Source organism: Silene latifolia, chromosome Y (genome assembly GCF_048544455.1).
Source record: "Silene latifolia isolate original U9 population chromosome Y, ASM4854445v1, whole genome shotgun sequence".
Classification (NCBI taxonomy): domain Eukaryota; kingdom Viridiplantae; phylum Streptophyta; class Magnoliopsida; order Caryophyllales; family Caryophyllaceae; genus Silene; species Silene latifolia.
The window spans coordinates 412,318,910-412,333,721 of record NC_133538.1 but is presented as its reverse complement, the minus strand read 5'-3'; the positions used below and the strand labels follow the sequence as shown (position 1 = coordinate 412,333,721).

At 41.1% G+C, this 14,812-nt stretch overlaps 1 protein-coding gene across 1 annotated transcript; it reads left to right on the top strand.

Moving 5' to 3' along the window:
* The first annotated feature begins 13,090 nt into the window (after window positions 1-13,090).
* On the top strand, window positions 13,091-14,359 carry LOC141632333 (uncharacterized). Its single transcript, XM_074444888.1, has one exon. The coding sequence runs from the start codon at window positions 13,091-13,093 to the stop codon at window positions 14,357-14,359; it is 1,269 nt and encodes a 422-aa protein (XP_074300989.1).
* Window positions 14,360-14,812: the final 453 nt, after the last annotated feature.

The following is a 14,812-nucleotide window of genomic DNA, read 5'->3' as shown; positions in this document are numbered from 1 at the left end:
GCAGCAGCAACAGTCTCAAACTTCTGAGCTCAAAAACATGTTTCAGAGCTTGACGGGGATGCTGCAGAAGGAATCCCAGGCTAGAGAGGCTAGTACAAAGATGTTGGAAACTCAGATTGCCCAGTTAGTAGGTACATTTGCTACTAGAGCTCCAGGGCATTTACCGTCGCAGTCGGATCAGAAAGAGACCCTGAATGCAATCACACTAAGGAGCGGGTCTACCCTTGCTGGACCCGTTACTATAGGGGATGAACCCGAGGGAGTTATGGTTGAAAAAGGTGGAAAAGCTGCTGGAAAAGGAAAGAAGAAAAAGAGCGAGAAAAAGACGAATAGCAGCGATCATGGTCGATCGACCGCCACACCCAGTCGATCGACCAGCCCTCATTCCTCAGCGACACTTTCTGATATTTCTGATCATTCTGGAAAAAAGGATAGCGGTCAATCAACCGACCCCACTGGTCGATCGACTGATGATGCTGCTGATGTCGTACCTTTTCGTCCTCCAATGCCAGATAACTTGAGGGATTTCTTGTTTCGGGGTGAGACGACTCCGAAATTATTGAGGCAAGATCCAAATGCTGATGGGTCAGTTCCGGTTCCCAAGTATGACCCTACGACGGTTAATAGTTCATTCCTGAGACGGTCTGAAGAAGGTTCGAGCTACAACAAGGACAAAGTAGTGGATTTTTTAGCCTAAGTCCACTGATGCCGGTATGAGAGACCTAGAGGAGAGGGCTAAGTTGCTTCTTATAGCCCCCTACCCAGAAAGACTAGTGCCAACCAAAGATGAGATAACGTTCGGTAAATTCAAAGATTTAGTGCGAAGTCTTAATGTGCAAATACCTTTCTTAGAGCTAGTTAATCAAGTACCTGCATATATGAAGTTTATGAGACAATTGCTAGCTAGGAAAAGGTCTTTGAATGCTGTTGAGTCTGTGCATTTAACTGAGGAGTCTAGTTCATACTTAACTCACACTGCTGCTGGTAAACTAGCTGACCCAGGTAGTTTCTCTGTCCCCTGTAATATTTGTACCTTCTCAATTGAGAAGGCATTATGTGATCTAGGAGCTAGCATTAGTGTTATGCCATTGACTCTAGATAAGAAGTTGGGTCTGACCAGGTTTGTAATTACTAATATGACTGTACAGATGGCTGATCGTTCTGCAGTTCAGCCAGTAGGGGTCTTAGAGGATATTCCTGTGCAAATAAGGAATTTCTTTTTCCCCGTTGACTTGATTGTCCTAGATATACCCGAGGATGCTCACATTCCTATTATTTTAGGTAGACCGTTTCTGCACACTGCTGGTGCAGTAATTGATGTGGGGGAAAGAACTTTGACCTTTAAGGTGGTCAAACAGTCCATTGTTTTTGCCCAGTCCCCTAGGAAGAAAGACCTTATGTGGTCAGTTACTTGTAATGCGATTTCTGAAAAGAAATCTTATTTTGTGTTTTCTGATGTGCCTACTTTAGTACCTGTGCCTATTCCTATTGTGACACCTCCGCCCCAGATTGGGAGCATCGTGGAGGACAATTCTTCTGTTTTGGATATTGCAGAAAATGGTTTGGGAAAGGAAGAACCGTTCATTGCTCCAGTTGTGAAGGAGCCAATCGTTCAAAGAGGCGGTCTAGGATGTCTTAGCTATGGCACACATGAGGAGCCAGATGAGAAGCCCAAGAAGGTGCCAGTTCGAGTCACAGTTTCAGACTTGGAGCTTGAGACTGAAGAGGATGTCCAAGTGTGGGAAGATGCTTCTGATGTTGATCCGTCGGACAATGTGGTGGATTGGAATGTTAAGAGGTAGAGCACCGTGGAGGGCACTTCATGTAGTCAGAAGCCATGGTCGGAGATTTTCCGCATTTTTCGCGGATGAACACTTTTTATTTCAGAAGTTTTAGACATTTTATTGCTTTTGTTAGACTATTTATTGCTTTGGTTTATGCAAGACTTCGCTTTAATAAGTTTGCTTAGGATTTATTTAGGTTATAAACTCTATTAATTTGGGTTTTGCGCAATTTTGGGCGCGTTATTATGTGTATTTGCAGGTTCATAGACCATATTAGCTCAATTTATTGAGCTAATTCGAAGAAATCGGAAACTTACAGTAGGTATCTCAGTCGATCGACTTGGTTGTGTGGTCGATAGACTGTGCCGCGAATCTAGGGGCTTCTGTTCCTGTTATCCTGGTCGATCGACTGGCTGGTATGGTCGATCGACCGCCTTCGCTGCTGTACCTTTTCACGACCATTCCCTGCTGTGTTTGGTCGATTTACGGAGTTGAGGGAGTCTTTTCTCCACTTTATTCTCCGATTCATTTATGTTTTCTTATTTTGCACATAATTTTGCGTTGCGTAAATTGCTTTCTCAAAATTACGCGTGGTACTTTTGTTTCTTTTCAGGTACCTATGGTAGCACTGCTGGCTACTGAAACCTCCTAGCTATTTGGTTTGGGAGGTTTCTCGCCGCGCTTAAAGTCTTGTGAGTTTCCGAGTCCTTCTTTTATGTCAATTTTAGTTATAATTCCGCAAAATCCCAATTTCCTTTGCTTATCTTTCTTATATGATTTCGCACAATGGGGACATTGTGTGATTTGGTTTGGGGAAGGGTTTTGCGTTGCATTCATTCTGTTTTGCACTCACGTTTACATTTTTGTCTTGCATTGTTTATTTCATTTCCTCTTATATACACAAAAATTCAAAAAATATCCCAAAAATTATGTAGTTTATGCTACTATTTTCCCTATTTCCATCTACTTTCGTGTTTTTGTGTACTATTGCAGAAATGTGAAGAATCCAGCGGAAAATGAGCCGAATCCGTCCCCGAGTACTAGGCATAGGACCTGACGTGAAGTAAAGACTCGGGAAGCGAACTTGGTGCACGTATTAAGGCTTGAAAGATAGATTTGCGAGAGTTTCAGAAGCGGATTACCAGCTGACTTGGTCTATAGACTGACCTACATGGTCTATAGACTGTCAGAATGCTGAACAGTGTACTGTAGGCTACTTAAAATGGCTATATCTCGAGTTCTAGAGCAGATAATTGAGTGATTCCAATTGTAGGTGAAAGCTTATCCTCTTAGATTTCCAACGCCGCATAGAACACCTGATTTGACCAAGTAACGAAGAAATGGCAGCTGTTTTAAGATCGGTGCGCGCTGCAGGAATTTTCAGAATGCATTATTGTACAGCGCATGTGGTCGATCGACTGGTCTCATTGGTCGATCGACCACCCCATGATCTGACGCGGCAATTTAAACTAGAAGATGTGACAAAGCCCATTATAATTAGGTTATGAGGATCAGGTTACGTGATAATTCCTTTATAACGCGATTCAACTCCTCTGTTTGGATTATCTAGTTCCTATCATACATATCTTTAGTTTACAGACAATAAAATACATTAGCTATTCGTAGTTTTAGAATTCTCAATAAAGTTCGTACCTTACTTTCGGATTCATCGCTTGTTCCTTTGTTTTGGTAATTCTAGTCCTTTAATTTCAGTATTGTTTTATTCATTTCTTTAGTATTAGTTCTTGCTAGATAGAATCCCAAGCCCTAGTTACAGTTTTATGCGAATTTATTCATTTAATTATTTCAATTATGAAATCCATTATGCTTATTGTTAAATTAGTTTTTGTTATTTGCGTAAATATGAGTTGCTAAACACCCCGTGCTAAGATGTAGGGGATCTATAGCATAGATGGCATTAGAATAGGTGACCCCGAATTAGGGCATGGTCGATCGACTGGCTTAACTGTTCGATCGACTATGCCGTGTGGTCGGTCGACTGAGATAGTTGGTCGATCTACCAGACCCGTGTTTGGTTAGCATCGTTTGATTCGTTAAGTGCAATGTTTAACAATGAGACCGAGAGGAGACTTGTTAGATGCTTAGTTTTGACCAACCCGTAGATCGAGAGATAGGGGAGGGCATTAATTAATGAATTAAGATGACTAAATTGCTAAGATCGAAAGATAAGTAATTTAGGCTTTAGGAATAACTTTTCAGAGCGAGAGCTAGTAGTGAGACCTAGGGACAAGTAGCATAGGCCGAAAGGAGCTACTAGTTAACTTGGACCGAGATGACATGTTTTACCCATCCTACACGACTGTATTTTGGACTTACCTAGGATAATGTGCCATCGCAGCTATAGTAAACCGACCATCTTAGCTCCTTTTTATCATTTGCTTACTCTTATTTTTATTATTTGTTTATCTATTTTCGCATTTAGATTTAGTTAAAACTCAAATCAAACCCCCCAGAAATTCATAGACTGAAATAAAAACAACTTGACTCCCTACCTCCCTGCGGATCGACCCTTACTACCACTTGCTAGTTGTAGTTTGGAATTTATAAATATTATTTTTGGTACTCACTTCGACAGGTATCAAATTTTATAAAAATTCAAAAAAAAAATTCACGTTTATTTTAGCATGTAGGTTGAGTCGGAACGGTAATATTTCAATGATGACATTGCATTTTCATCTATTTATGCCTAAGCCGTGCTTAATTGACATGTTATTAGTAGAATCACATTTGCATATCTACGAGTTTTCGTTAATTTATTCGCTGAATCTTTAAACATGACTTAGATTTTTGGCAAACTACATCATTTTCTGAGTTTTAGAGCTTATAACCGGTGTCATCCATGACCGGTTCATTTAGGAATGTGAGTTGTTACTCCGTATGAGGCATGTTACATAAATATGCATAAATATGAACTTAATCTGCTTAATACCTGTATGCATTCGGTTTGTTGTTTGTTGACACATGTGGTAGAGGTGCCCTTTTCTCATTTTACCCATAAACCTCACATAGTCAAATTGCCTTCTGTCCCATAAGCTACATACTATATTTAACCTACCTTATCTGAGCTAGTATTGGTAGTTGTGGGAATGTGTTTATTGCATTTTGGTTATATTGCTCTTTATGAGAAGGTTGGTGGAATGTTGGAAAGAAAGAAAGAAAAAATAGAATTGAAAAAAAAAAGAGAAAAAAATGAAAAGCAAGTTCGTCCTTTGGTCGATCGACTGGACTAATGGGTCGATCGACCGTGCACTGCAGAAAGAAAAAAAGAAGAATTTGCATAATTCAAAATCTTTATAAAATGGCGATTTTTGCTCCCATGTTGTATTTGTATCTTATGGGGAGTTGACTAATTGTGGAAATTGTGAGATTTGTGCTTCTAATTAGCACCATTTTGTATCGATTGATCTTGAGCAAGAAGTTGGGATGTTCCTATAATTTGGATCTGTAGTTACTAGCTTGGCTTTAACTCCTCTATTCCACATTTATCTTAGCCCCTTCTTACCCATTACCTCACATATCCATATTTACCTCGGCATGTGTCATGGTCATTTGTTTGGTTGGAATGCATATGTAAGGTTGTAGAGATCATTTTCATATTATATTGAAGGCATGTTCTTATAGGTCGTAGTTAGGTGAGAGTCATTACATTTACTTTTTTCGATCTTTACATATACTCACCTGTATTTATTAAGTGATTTGAGCGACCCGTGAGAGTCCATAATGATAAGTCTCTAAAGTTGATGGTTCAGTAGTTTTTAACGACTTCATAACTCGTTTGCATTATTCATATTGCTAATTGATTGTTAGTTGTTGCATTAAACTGGTTTAGGCTTTATAGTTGCATTTCGCTCTGAGGATGAAATCGTTCCACTAGGTTTTAAGATCGAGTCTAGTTCTTGCTTGGGGACAAGCAAGGGTCTGGTTTGGGGAAGTTTGATGCGTGTCCTAAATATGATGTTTTACACCCTATTTTACACGCATTTCAGAGCTCAATTATGTAGTTTATGCTACTATATTCCCTATTTCCGTCTACTTTCGTGTTTTTGTGTACTATTGCAGAAATATGAAGAATCCAGCGGAAAATGAGTCGAATCCGTCCCCGAGTAACAGGCATAGGACCTGACGTGAAGTAAAGACTTGGGAAGCGAACTTGGTGCGCGTATCAAGGCCTGAAAGATAGATTTGCGAGAGTTTCAGAAGCGGATTACTAGCTGACTTGGTCTATAGACTGACCTACATGGTCTATAGACTGTCAGAATGCTGAACAGTTTACTGCAGGCTTCTTAAAATGGCTATATCTCGAGTTATATAGTAGATAATCAAGTGATTCCAATTGGAGGTGAAATCTTATCCTCTTAGCTTTCCAACGCCGCGTAGAAAACCTGATTTGACCAAGTAACAAAGAAATGGCAGCTATTTTAAAATCGGTGCGCGCTACAGGAATTGTCAGAATGCATTACTGTACAGCGCATGTGGTCGTCGATCGACCACCCCACGTAATGACGAGGCAATTTAAACTAGAAGACGTGACAAAGCCCATTATAATTAGGTTATGAGCATTAGGTTACGTGATAATTCCTTTATAACACGATTCAACTCCTCTGTTTGGATTATCTAGTTCCTATCATACATATCTTTAGTTTACAGACAATAAAATACATTAGCTATTCGTAGTTTTAGAATTCTCAATAAAGTTCGTACCTTACTTTCGGATTCATCGCTTGTTCCTTTGTTTTGGTAATTCTAGTCCTTTAATTTCAGTATTGTTTTATTCATTTCTTTAGTATTAGTTCTTGCTAGATAGAATCCCAAGCCCTAGTTACAGTTTTATGCGAATTTATTCATTCAATTATTTCAATTATGAAATCCATTATGCTTATTGTCAAATTAGTTTTTGTTATTTGCGTAAATATGAGTAGCTAAACACCCCGTGCTAAGATGTAGGGGATCTATAGCATATATGGCATTAGAATAGGTGACCCCAAATTAGGGCATGGTCGATCGACTGGCTTAACTGGTTGATCGACTATGCCGTGTGGTTGGTCGACTGAGATAGTTGGTCGATCTACCAGACCCGTGTTTGGTTAGCATCGTTTGATTCGTTAAGTGCAATGTTTAACAAAGAGACCGAGAGGAGACTTGTTAGATGCTTAGTTTTGAATAACCCGTAGATCGAGAGATAGGGGAGGGCATTAATTAATGAATTAAGACGACTAAATTGCTAAGATCGAAAGATAAGTAATTTAGGCTTTAGGAATCACTTTTCAGGGCGAGAGATAGTATTAGTGAGACCTAGGGACTAGTAGCATAAGCCGAAAGGAGATACTAGTTAACTTGGACCGAGAGGACATGTTTTACCCATCCTACACGACTGTATTTCGGACTTACCTAGGATTATGTGCCATCGCAGCTATAGTGAACCGACCATCTTAGCTCCTTTTTATCATTTGCTTACTCTTATTTTTATTATTTGTTTATCTATTTTTGCATTTAGATTTAGTTAAAACTCAAATCAAACCCCCCCAGAAATTCATAGACTGAAATAAAAACAACTTGACTCCCTACCTCCCTGCGGATCGACCCTTACTACTGCTTGCTAGTTGTAGTTTGGAATTTATAAATATTATTTTTGGTACTCACTTCGACAGGTATCAATGTGTCCCTATCATCACTGGGTGTTTGGCGAGAGGTGCAGAAACGAGGTGTCTAAAGTAAGGCACCTTAGCAATATTGTCAGGATCGAGATTCTACTTTGGATCGATGGGGAGGGTAGGATCGAATCGGTAGAATCGGATCGTAGAATCGTAAGATTCTACAAACTCACCAATTATAGTTTTTTATTTGGTAAAAACATATCAATGAAGATCAAAATACTTATTTATTAATATTTATCCATAAAATATTGATAATTAATGATTTTAATATTATTATATGAACATGTTTCTACAACGTACCCGAAAGTTGAGTTTTACGATGTCATTATATAAAAATATATATTAATTTTTTTTACTATAAAATCGAATCGTAGAATCGTAAGATCGTGGGATCGTATTATGATTCTACCTCTAGAAATTTTCAGATGATTAGGATCGTAAGATTCTACAACCATGATAGAATCGTAAGATCTAGGATCGGTCAAGCATTTTTAGATCGTAAAATCGTAGAATCGTAGGATCGAATCGGGATTCTGACAACAATGCACCTTAGTGTATGGGGGTGTTACAACTTAGTCACACCCCGATACTCGAATATTTGAAATGTGTAATTTCACTAAGTGGAAATTTAATGTTCGTGACATTTTCATTTATGCATAAATTGGTATGTTTGTTAGCTTATTTAAAATCTTGAATTACGCTTAAATGGGGGGGGGGGGGAGGGGGATCGTTTGTGATTTAAGAGTAATTACCGGTTTATTTGGCGTAATTTAAGGTTGGTTCGTAGATGGGTAATTTATAAATAATATAATACGAGTTCGGCAAGTAAGGAGTGTACGCTTGCATTGTAACACCCCCTTCTTACCCGACCAAGGTAATTGGGAGATGTTACCTTCTCGGTTTCCTGAGGCGGTGAATCGGAGATACAATAAAGAAACATTTATTATACATGAAGAGTTTAGTGATTACAAACCATTAACTAATGAATAAAATATAACTCATGACCACAATACTTATCTAACTAACTATGCTCGTCTCATGACTCATCAAGTTCGTCCCAACTCCCGCGTGCTATCCAAACAACCTGTACTTAACCTGCTCCCCATATGACCAAAGGATATCATATGGATCGACACAGGCCACCCCAAAAGAGATAGGTGACAATTACACAGACACAACAAACGTCAGTTTCAACAAACAGATAAAGGGTGACACGACTCAAGTGTGTGAACATGCAACATGACTACTAGTACGAATGGCATAACCTCAAACGACCACGGCCACGGTACCGGGACACGCCCAGGCATACCGACAACCACACTGGTACCGAGACACGCCCAGACATACCAGTAACCACAAACAGGTACCAGGACACGCTCAGACGTACCGGGTCCGGAAGCCAACCGGATCCCCTGCCAGACGTCGTGTCTCAACCACACGAGTCCCTCCGTAACTCAAGCCATTAATGTGCACATCCCTCTTGGAGTGGGAAGCTCTAAGAGGCGACTTAAGCGTAAGACGGTGTCCCAACCGTCTAACAACAACAACAACAACAACAACAAATCCTCCAACATATATGATAATGGCCAATACATGAACCACAACCAAAATATCATAATCATCCTCTTAATGATGTGGTTACCACTAAACATGTTATATTGCAAATACCCTAATTATGTAAAACTAACTACAACATCCACATAAACAACATAACATTATTGAAACCGAGTAGGATTAACCTACCTTTTAGCAATCTCCTCAAGCTACTCGACTCCGGACCGAAACCGTCTTAAGAAACCATCTCGCCCTGTACAAATCACATTATAACTGTCACAATCCATCCTATAATAATATACACTACAAAACCCCTTATTATTACTCCTTAATTACCCCAAATACACATACTAATCACTAATTAATTACCGATAACGAATTTACCCAAAAGTTAGGGTTTAAAAGATTAGAAAAAGGTAGATCTTTACTTACTAGGTGAAGGAGATGAAGAGGAAGGTGGGAAATCATCTAATCCAAGCTTGAATCCAAAATAGTAGGTGTTTGTGAGGGTTTAGAGATAAAGGAGAGTGTTTAGAGAGATAAAGAGGAATGTGGTAATGATTTTAGGATTAGGGAAGAAAGGGGTTTAAATACCGTGTTCTGAAATAGCGTCACTCGACCGAGTGCCGAGTCCACTCGGTCGAGTGGACTCAATCGGCCGAGTAGAACTCCACTCGGTCGAGTGGACTCACTCGATCGAGTATACTCTTCACTCGACCGAGTGGACCCACTCGATCCGCTGCAACACCTACTTTGTCTAGTCTAGGTCTAGTGTACGGCTATCCTTCCCTCCCGAGTGATCTCTTATCGGTCTAAAGGTCCTCTCACACGTCCTAAGGTTTAAGTATGGGTCCCACAAAGGTCGGGTATTTCAATATTCCCTTCTTAAAAATGAACTTCGTCCTCGAAATTCGCCTCACCCTCACTTTTCCTTAACACTTTGATACGTCTCATTCGTGTCATGCCTCACTCCCAATCTCTTCCTCAAGCATTCACTCGTCTCTCTCGCTAGTGCTCACACATAGTTCTTTATTTTACGTGCTCTTTTATGTTCTCATGCCCTTTGTTATTCCTAAATGTTACATTCACTCCCCCTAAAACAGAACTTTGTACCGAAGTTCACCACTCGATCTCTCGCGAGAAGGGTTCTCTTATTCACTCGATATACGCTCATGGGTCCAAGGACAAGTCAAGTCCAACATTCATTCCCACTATCATGGCTAAGGTCCAGTCGAATCGTGCATAGTTTATGACTCTAGGTATACATGTATAACTCATGACTCCGTACATAATAATCGTAACACGGTCGAGTACCCCGTCTACTGTGGTTCACTTTCTTCCATTTCCTTAATCCCGACTAAATCATGTTGTGCATAAATCATCTATCCTCGTATCATATCATCCCACTCTATTCGCCACAAGACTTGATCTTGAGAATTTTTACATACATTCACCAATTACCGCATCATTATTGATCTTACTAAACACATCAGATCTCCTCCATCAATTAAACATGTTGGTACCACAAAACACAAAACGACACATGCTAACATAAACAACTCGTTTTGATTCATTCATTAATGATTCCTACGCTTACACAACTACTAGGGGGCCGGTAGGGTTATAAAACGGAAGTACTCAATCTATGTCGCTTCAAATCCATCAAAACAGTCCACTCGGTCGAGCGGACACTTACTCGGTCAAGTGGGGATGGCACTCAGTCGTGTCACTCGGTCGAGTGCGAATTTTTACAGAAAGTTCCCAGGGTCTATTTTCGGCTCACTAGATCGAGTGAAATGGGCACTCGATCGAGTAGACCGCCACTCGGTCGAGTGAAAATGGCACTCGGCCGAGTGTCACCTGATAGTCTAAAATCCGGCAATTCATGGTCTTTAAGCTTACCTATGGTCGATCATACTTGAAAAAAGGTCTCATTGGTGATCATAGCATTATCCTACCACACAACATCTACTAGGTTTTGGCCTTATGGCCGAGTTTACAACGCGAGAAAAGCAAATTTTTCGAGACTCAACCGACACAAGGTCACACAAGTTTCCACATGAGTAAACAGAACTAAGATGAGGACTTCCTCCTCATACCAAGCCTCTTCACCTACCGAAACATGGCTCCTTAGTCGTTTACCGGTGACTCCTCCCTCCGCGTGCTAAACTCTTTACTCCTTGTATCGCCCGAGGTGTCCATCGTCGCGTCTTCTACAATTGCGTTGACATAGTGGCCATGATACTCCATATATCCCGGTGCCCAACTAGATGCTCCTCCTCCACTCCCACTTCTATAGAAAACATTGACCCCACCCTCGTGAGAGACACCTCCCACCTCCTCTCGGTACGAACTATCCACATTACCTTGGTAATCATTACCCAAATTCTCTTGGTAGCCTCTACCTTGATGCGCATCATTAAAGAAACTCCCGGTGGTATATTGCGGTCCCACCCAAGGGCCAAGCAAGTGTCTATCACCATGAGGAATCCTATGACCCCAATTCGAGGGTTGAATTCCATAAGCCTTGAATACCACGAAAGTGTTCCCATCTCCGGACCAAAATCTAGGGCGTTCGGTCGGCCTCACCCCTTGGTTATATGTGAACTCGTTCATGTCCTGTAGGACCAAGGAGTTGTTCACTCTCTCAATTAGGTCCGACATGGGATATTAGTCACCATAAGCCGGCGGTGGTTGGTTAAATCCTCCAGTGAAAGACGGCATGTGCATGGAGTGTCGGGGAGGATCATGGTGTGGTGAAGGTTCGTGCATAAAAGAAGAGGACGGGGCATAAGTGGAGTGTCTAGGGCGATCAAAGGGCGGCGAGGGTATTGGCACATAGGAGGACGATGGGGCATGCGGAGAAGTCCTAGACGGGTCGGAAAGGAGTTTCGGGATTGGTTCCCCTTGCACCGCTTCACCATCAAGAGTGTAAGTAAGATTTTTGGGAACGAGGTAGGATTGGTCCAGAGGGCGAGGTGGGGCTAGTTTGGGTAGGTGAGAGGTTTCGGGCAATCTCCCTTTTGCGGGAAGCTTTATGTATAAGTCCGTGTTCACCCTCCATGAGTACCCCTTTTTGTCTTTCCTATCCACAACCCAAAACATGCCCTTCATGTAGGCAATGTCGAAGTATGGCACCTCCGTAGTCATGGGTCTATCAATTGCCCCCGGTTCATAACCCAAGAGATTCTCGGCTAGTCTAGTCACTAGGGCACCACAATCAAAGAAGCACTTGTCGGATTTGATCATCGTTTCAAATGATAGGCATACCATAGATACGGGGCTAAAGTAAAAACGCCTCTCATAGTATGGATTGAGGTAGGAGCTTATAAGTAGTACTTCCGTGGAATTGAGTTTACTAAGGTCCTTTCTCCCCTAAAGGAGGTTGGTCAATAGGCGAAGGAAAATTTTCAAAATGGGGTGTTTCACATCTTTGATTTTTATCGCACTAACGTCGGTATTTCTGTTACCCGTATAAAGGTCGATGTATTTTGTGGATTTCATTTCCTTCCATAGCTTGTCAAGGGTAAAGGTGGTCCTTTTTCCTATGCCTAACCGTTCCGCAAAGACATCACTAGATAGGTGAAAGGAGGTGTTCTTGAGTCGGAAGCTCACGGTATGGTCTTTTGGATTTTAGAGGAAGGAGCTCAAAAATTCTAAGGTAAGGCTATGGTAGCTTATTTCCACTAAGTTATACAATCCCTCCATCCCAAGTATGCTAAAGATATCATGCACTTGTACCTCTATCCCCAAGGCTTCTAAGGCATTCTCCGACACACACCTAGTGGCGTTCATACGTCTCTTGGTGAGGGCTAAGAAGGTATTCTTATGGGGTCCGGTCTCAAATTCTAACCCCGGGTATCCTGGATGGGTAGTGGCTGGTGGTGCCGCCGGTTCGGGTTGGGGTTGACGGTTGTTTCTCCCATGGTTGCTCCTCGTGTTCCTTGAAATGATACAAGAGAAATCACACACAAGACATAGGGGAAAAGATATGCCACTAGGAGATGGTATTTTAGATATCATCCTCTTTGCAAGAGCCTAAAGCTCACCCATCTTCTTTTTGCTGACGATTTACTTATGTTCTGTAAGGGTGATATCAAGTCCATTATGCTTCTACTGAGGGCCTTGTCTACCTTCTCTGCAACTTCTGGTTTGAAGGTTAATGCCTCTAAATCAGAGGTTGTGTTTAATGGGGTCTCTGATGTGGTGAGAATGGATGTGGTTCAGGTTTCAGGTTTTCAGCAAGGGGTATTACCTTTTAAATATTTAGGGGTGCCCATCCAACCTGGAAGATTGTCTAAAGCTGATTGTCATATACTCCTGGACAAGATTGTGCATAAGATTAGAGGTATTGGTGCAAGGAAGTTAAGCTATGCTGGAAGGCTTGTGTTAATCAATTCTGTGTTGAATACTCTCCATAATTATTGGGCTTCTATCTTTCTTATCCCAAAAGGAGTTATAAGAAGAATTGAAGCCATTTGCAGGAATTTCTTTTGGAGTGGGGAGTCTGAATATCACAGGGTTCCTCTGATTGCTTGGGAGAAAATTTGTTGCAGGAAGAAGGAAGGTGGACTTAATATAAAACGTGCTGAGGTGTGGAATGTAGCTACTGTTGGTAAACTAGTTAACTGGTTACATACTAAAGCTGACAGATTATGGGTCCTTTGGATTGACCATGTCTATCTAAAAGAAGCAGACTGGCAAACTTATCAACCTCCTCCTGATTCCAATTGGAACTGGAGAAATATATGTAAAGTTAAGGATGTACTGAACTCTGGTTTTGCGGGTGGTCACTGGCAGTCAGATGCTAGGGGCTACTCATATCAGTCTGGTTACCACTGGTTGCAGGGCCCACACCCCCTTGTCCAGTGGTATAATGATGATTGGGATTATTGGAACATACCTAAGCATTCGTTAGTTGGTTGGATGGTTAATCATCATGGACTGCAGACTAGGGATAAGCTGTTCCAGTTGCAGGTTTGTGATAGTAGCAGCTGTGTGAATTGTGCCCAAGCTATTGAAACACACGACCATCTTTTTGGTAGCTTTGTGCATAGTTTGCATATTATTGATGGAATAGAACAATGGCTGGGCAAGAGATTGGCTGGTTCTAATCTGAACTGTACACAAATGCAGAAGAAAGTTGTGAGACTGGCTCTGATGGCTACTTGGTTCTCTATTTGGAAACAAAGAAATGAGTGTAGGCTCTCTTTGACACTATCTACACCAAGGAGAGTGATTATGGAGATTCAATCTATAGTAAAGGCGCGAATTCTACAGAAACTTCGGAATTTTATGCCTAACAGGGATAGGGAGTGGCTTCTTAGCTTAAGTATTCCAGTTTAATTTGTTAAGCTTTGTAGCCTTTTGAAATTTGATAAGTGTTGAAGTGTTGTAATAGTGTTTAAGTGTTATTATTAATGAAAAGCTTACATTCTACCAAAAAAAAACTGTATTTTATTGTCTGTAAACTAAAGATATGTATGATAGGAACTAGATAATCCAAACAGAGGAGTTGAATCACGTTATAAAGGAATTATCACGTAACCTAATCCTCATAACCTAATTATAATGGGCTTTGTCACGTCTTCTAGTTTAAATTGCCGCGTCAGATCGTGGGGTGGTCGATCGAACAATGAGACCAGTCGATCGACCACAGGCGCTGTACAGTAATGCATTCTCACAATTCCTGCAGCGCGCACCGATATTAAAACAGCTGCCATTTCTTCGTTACTTGGTCAAATCAGGTGTTCTATGCGGCGTTGGAAAGCTAAGAGGATAATATCTGACCTCCAGTTG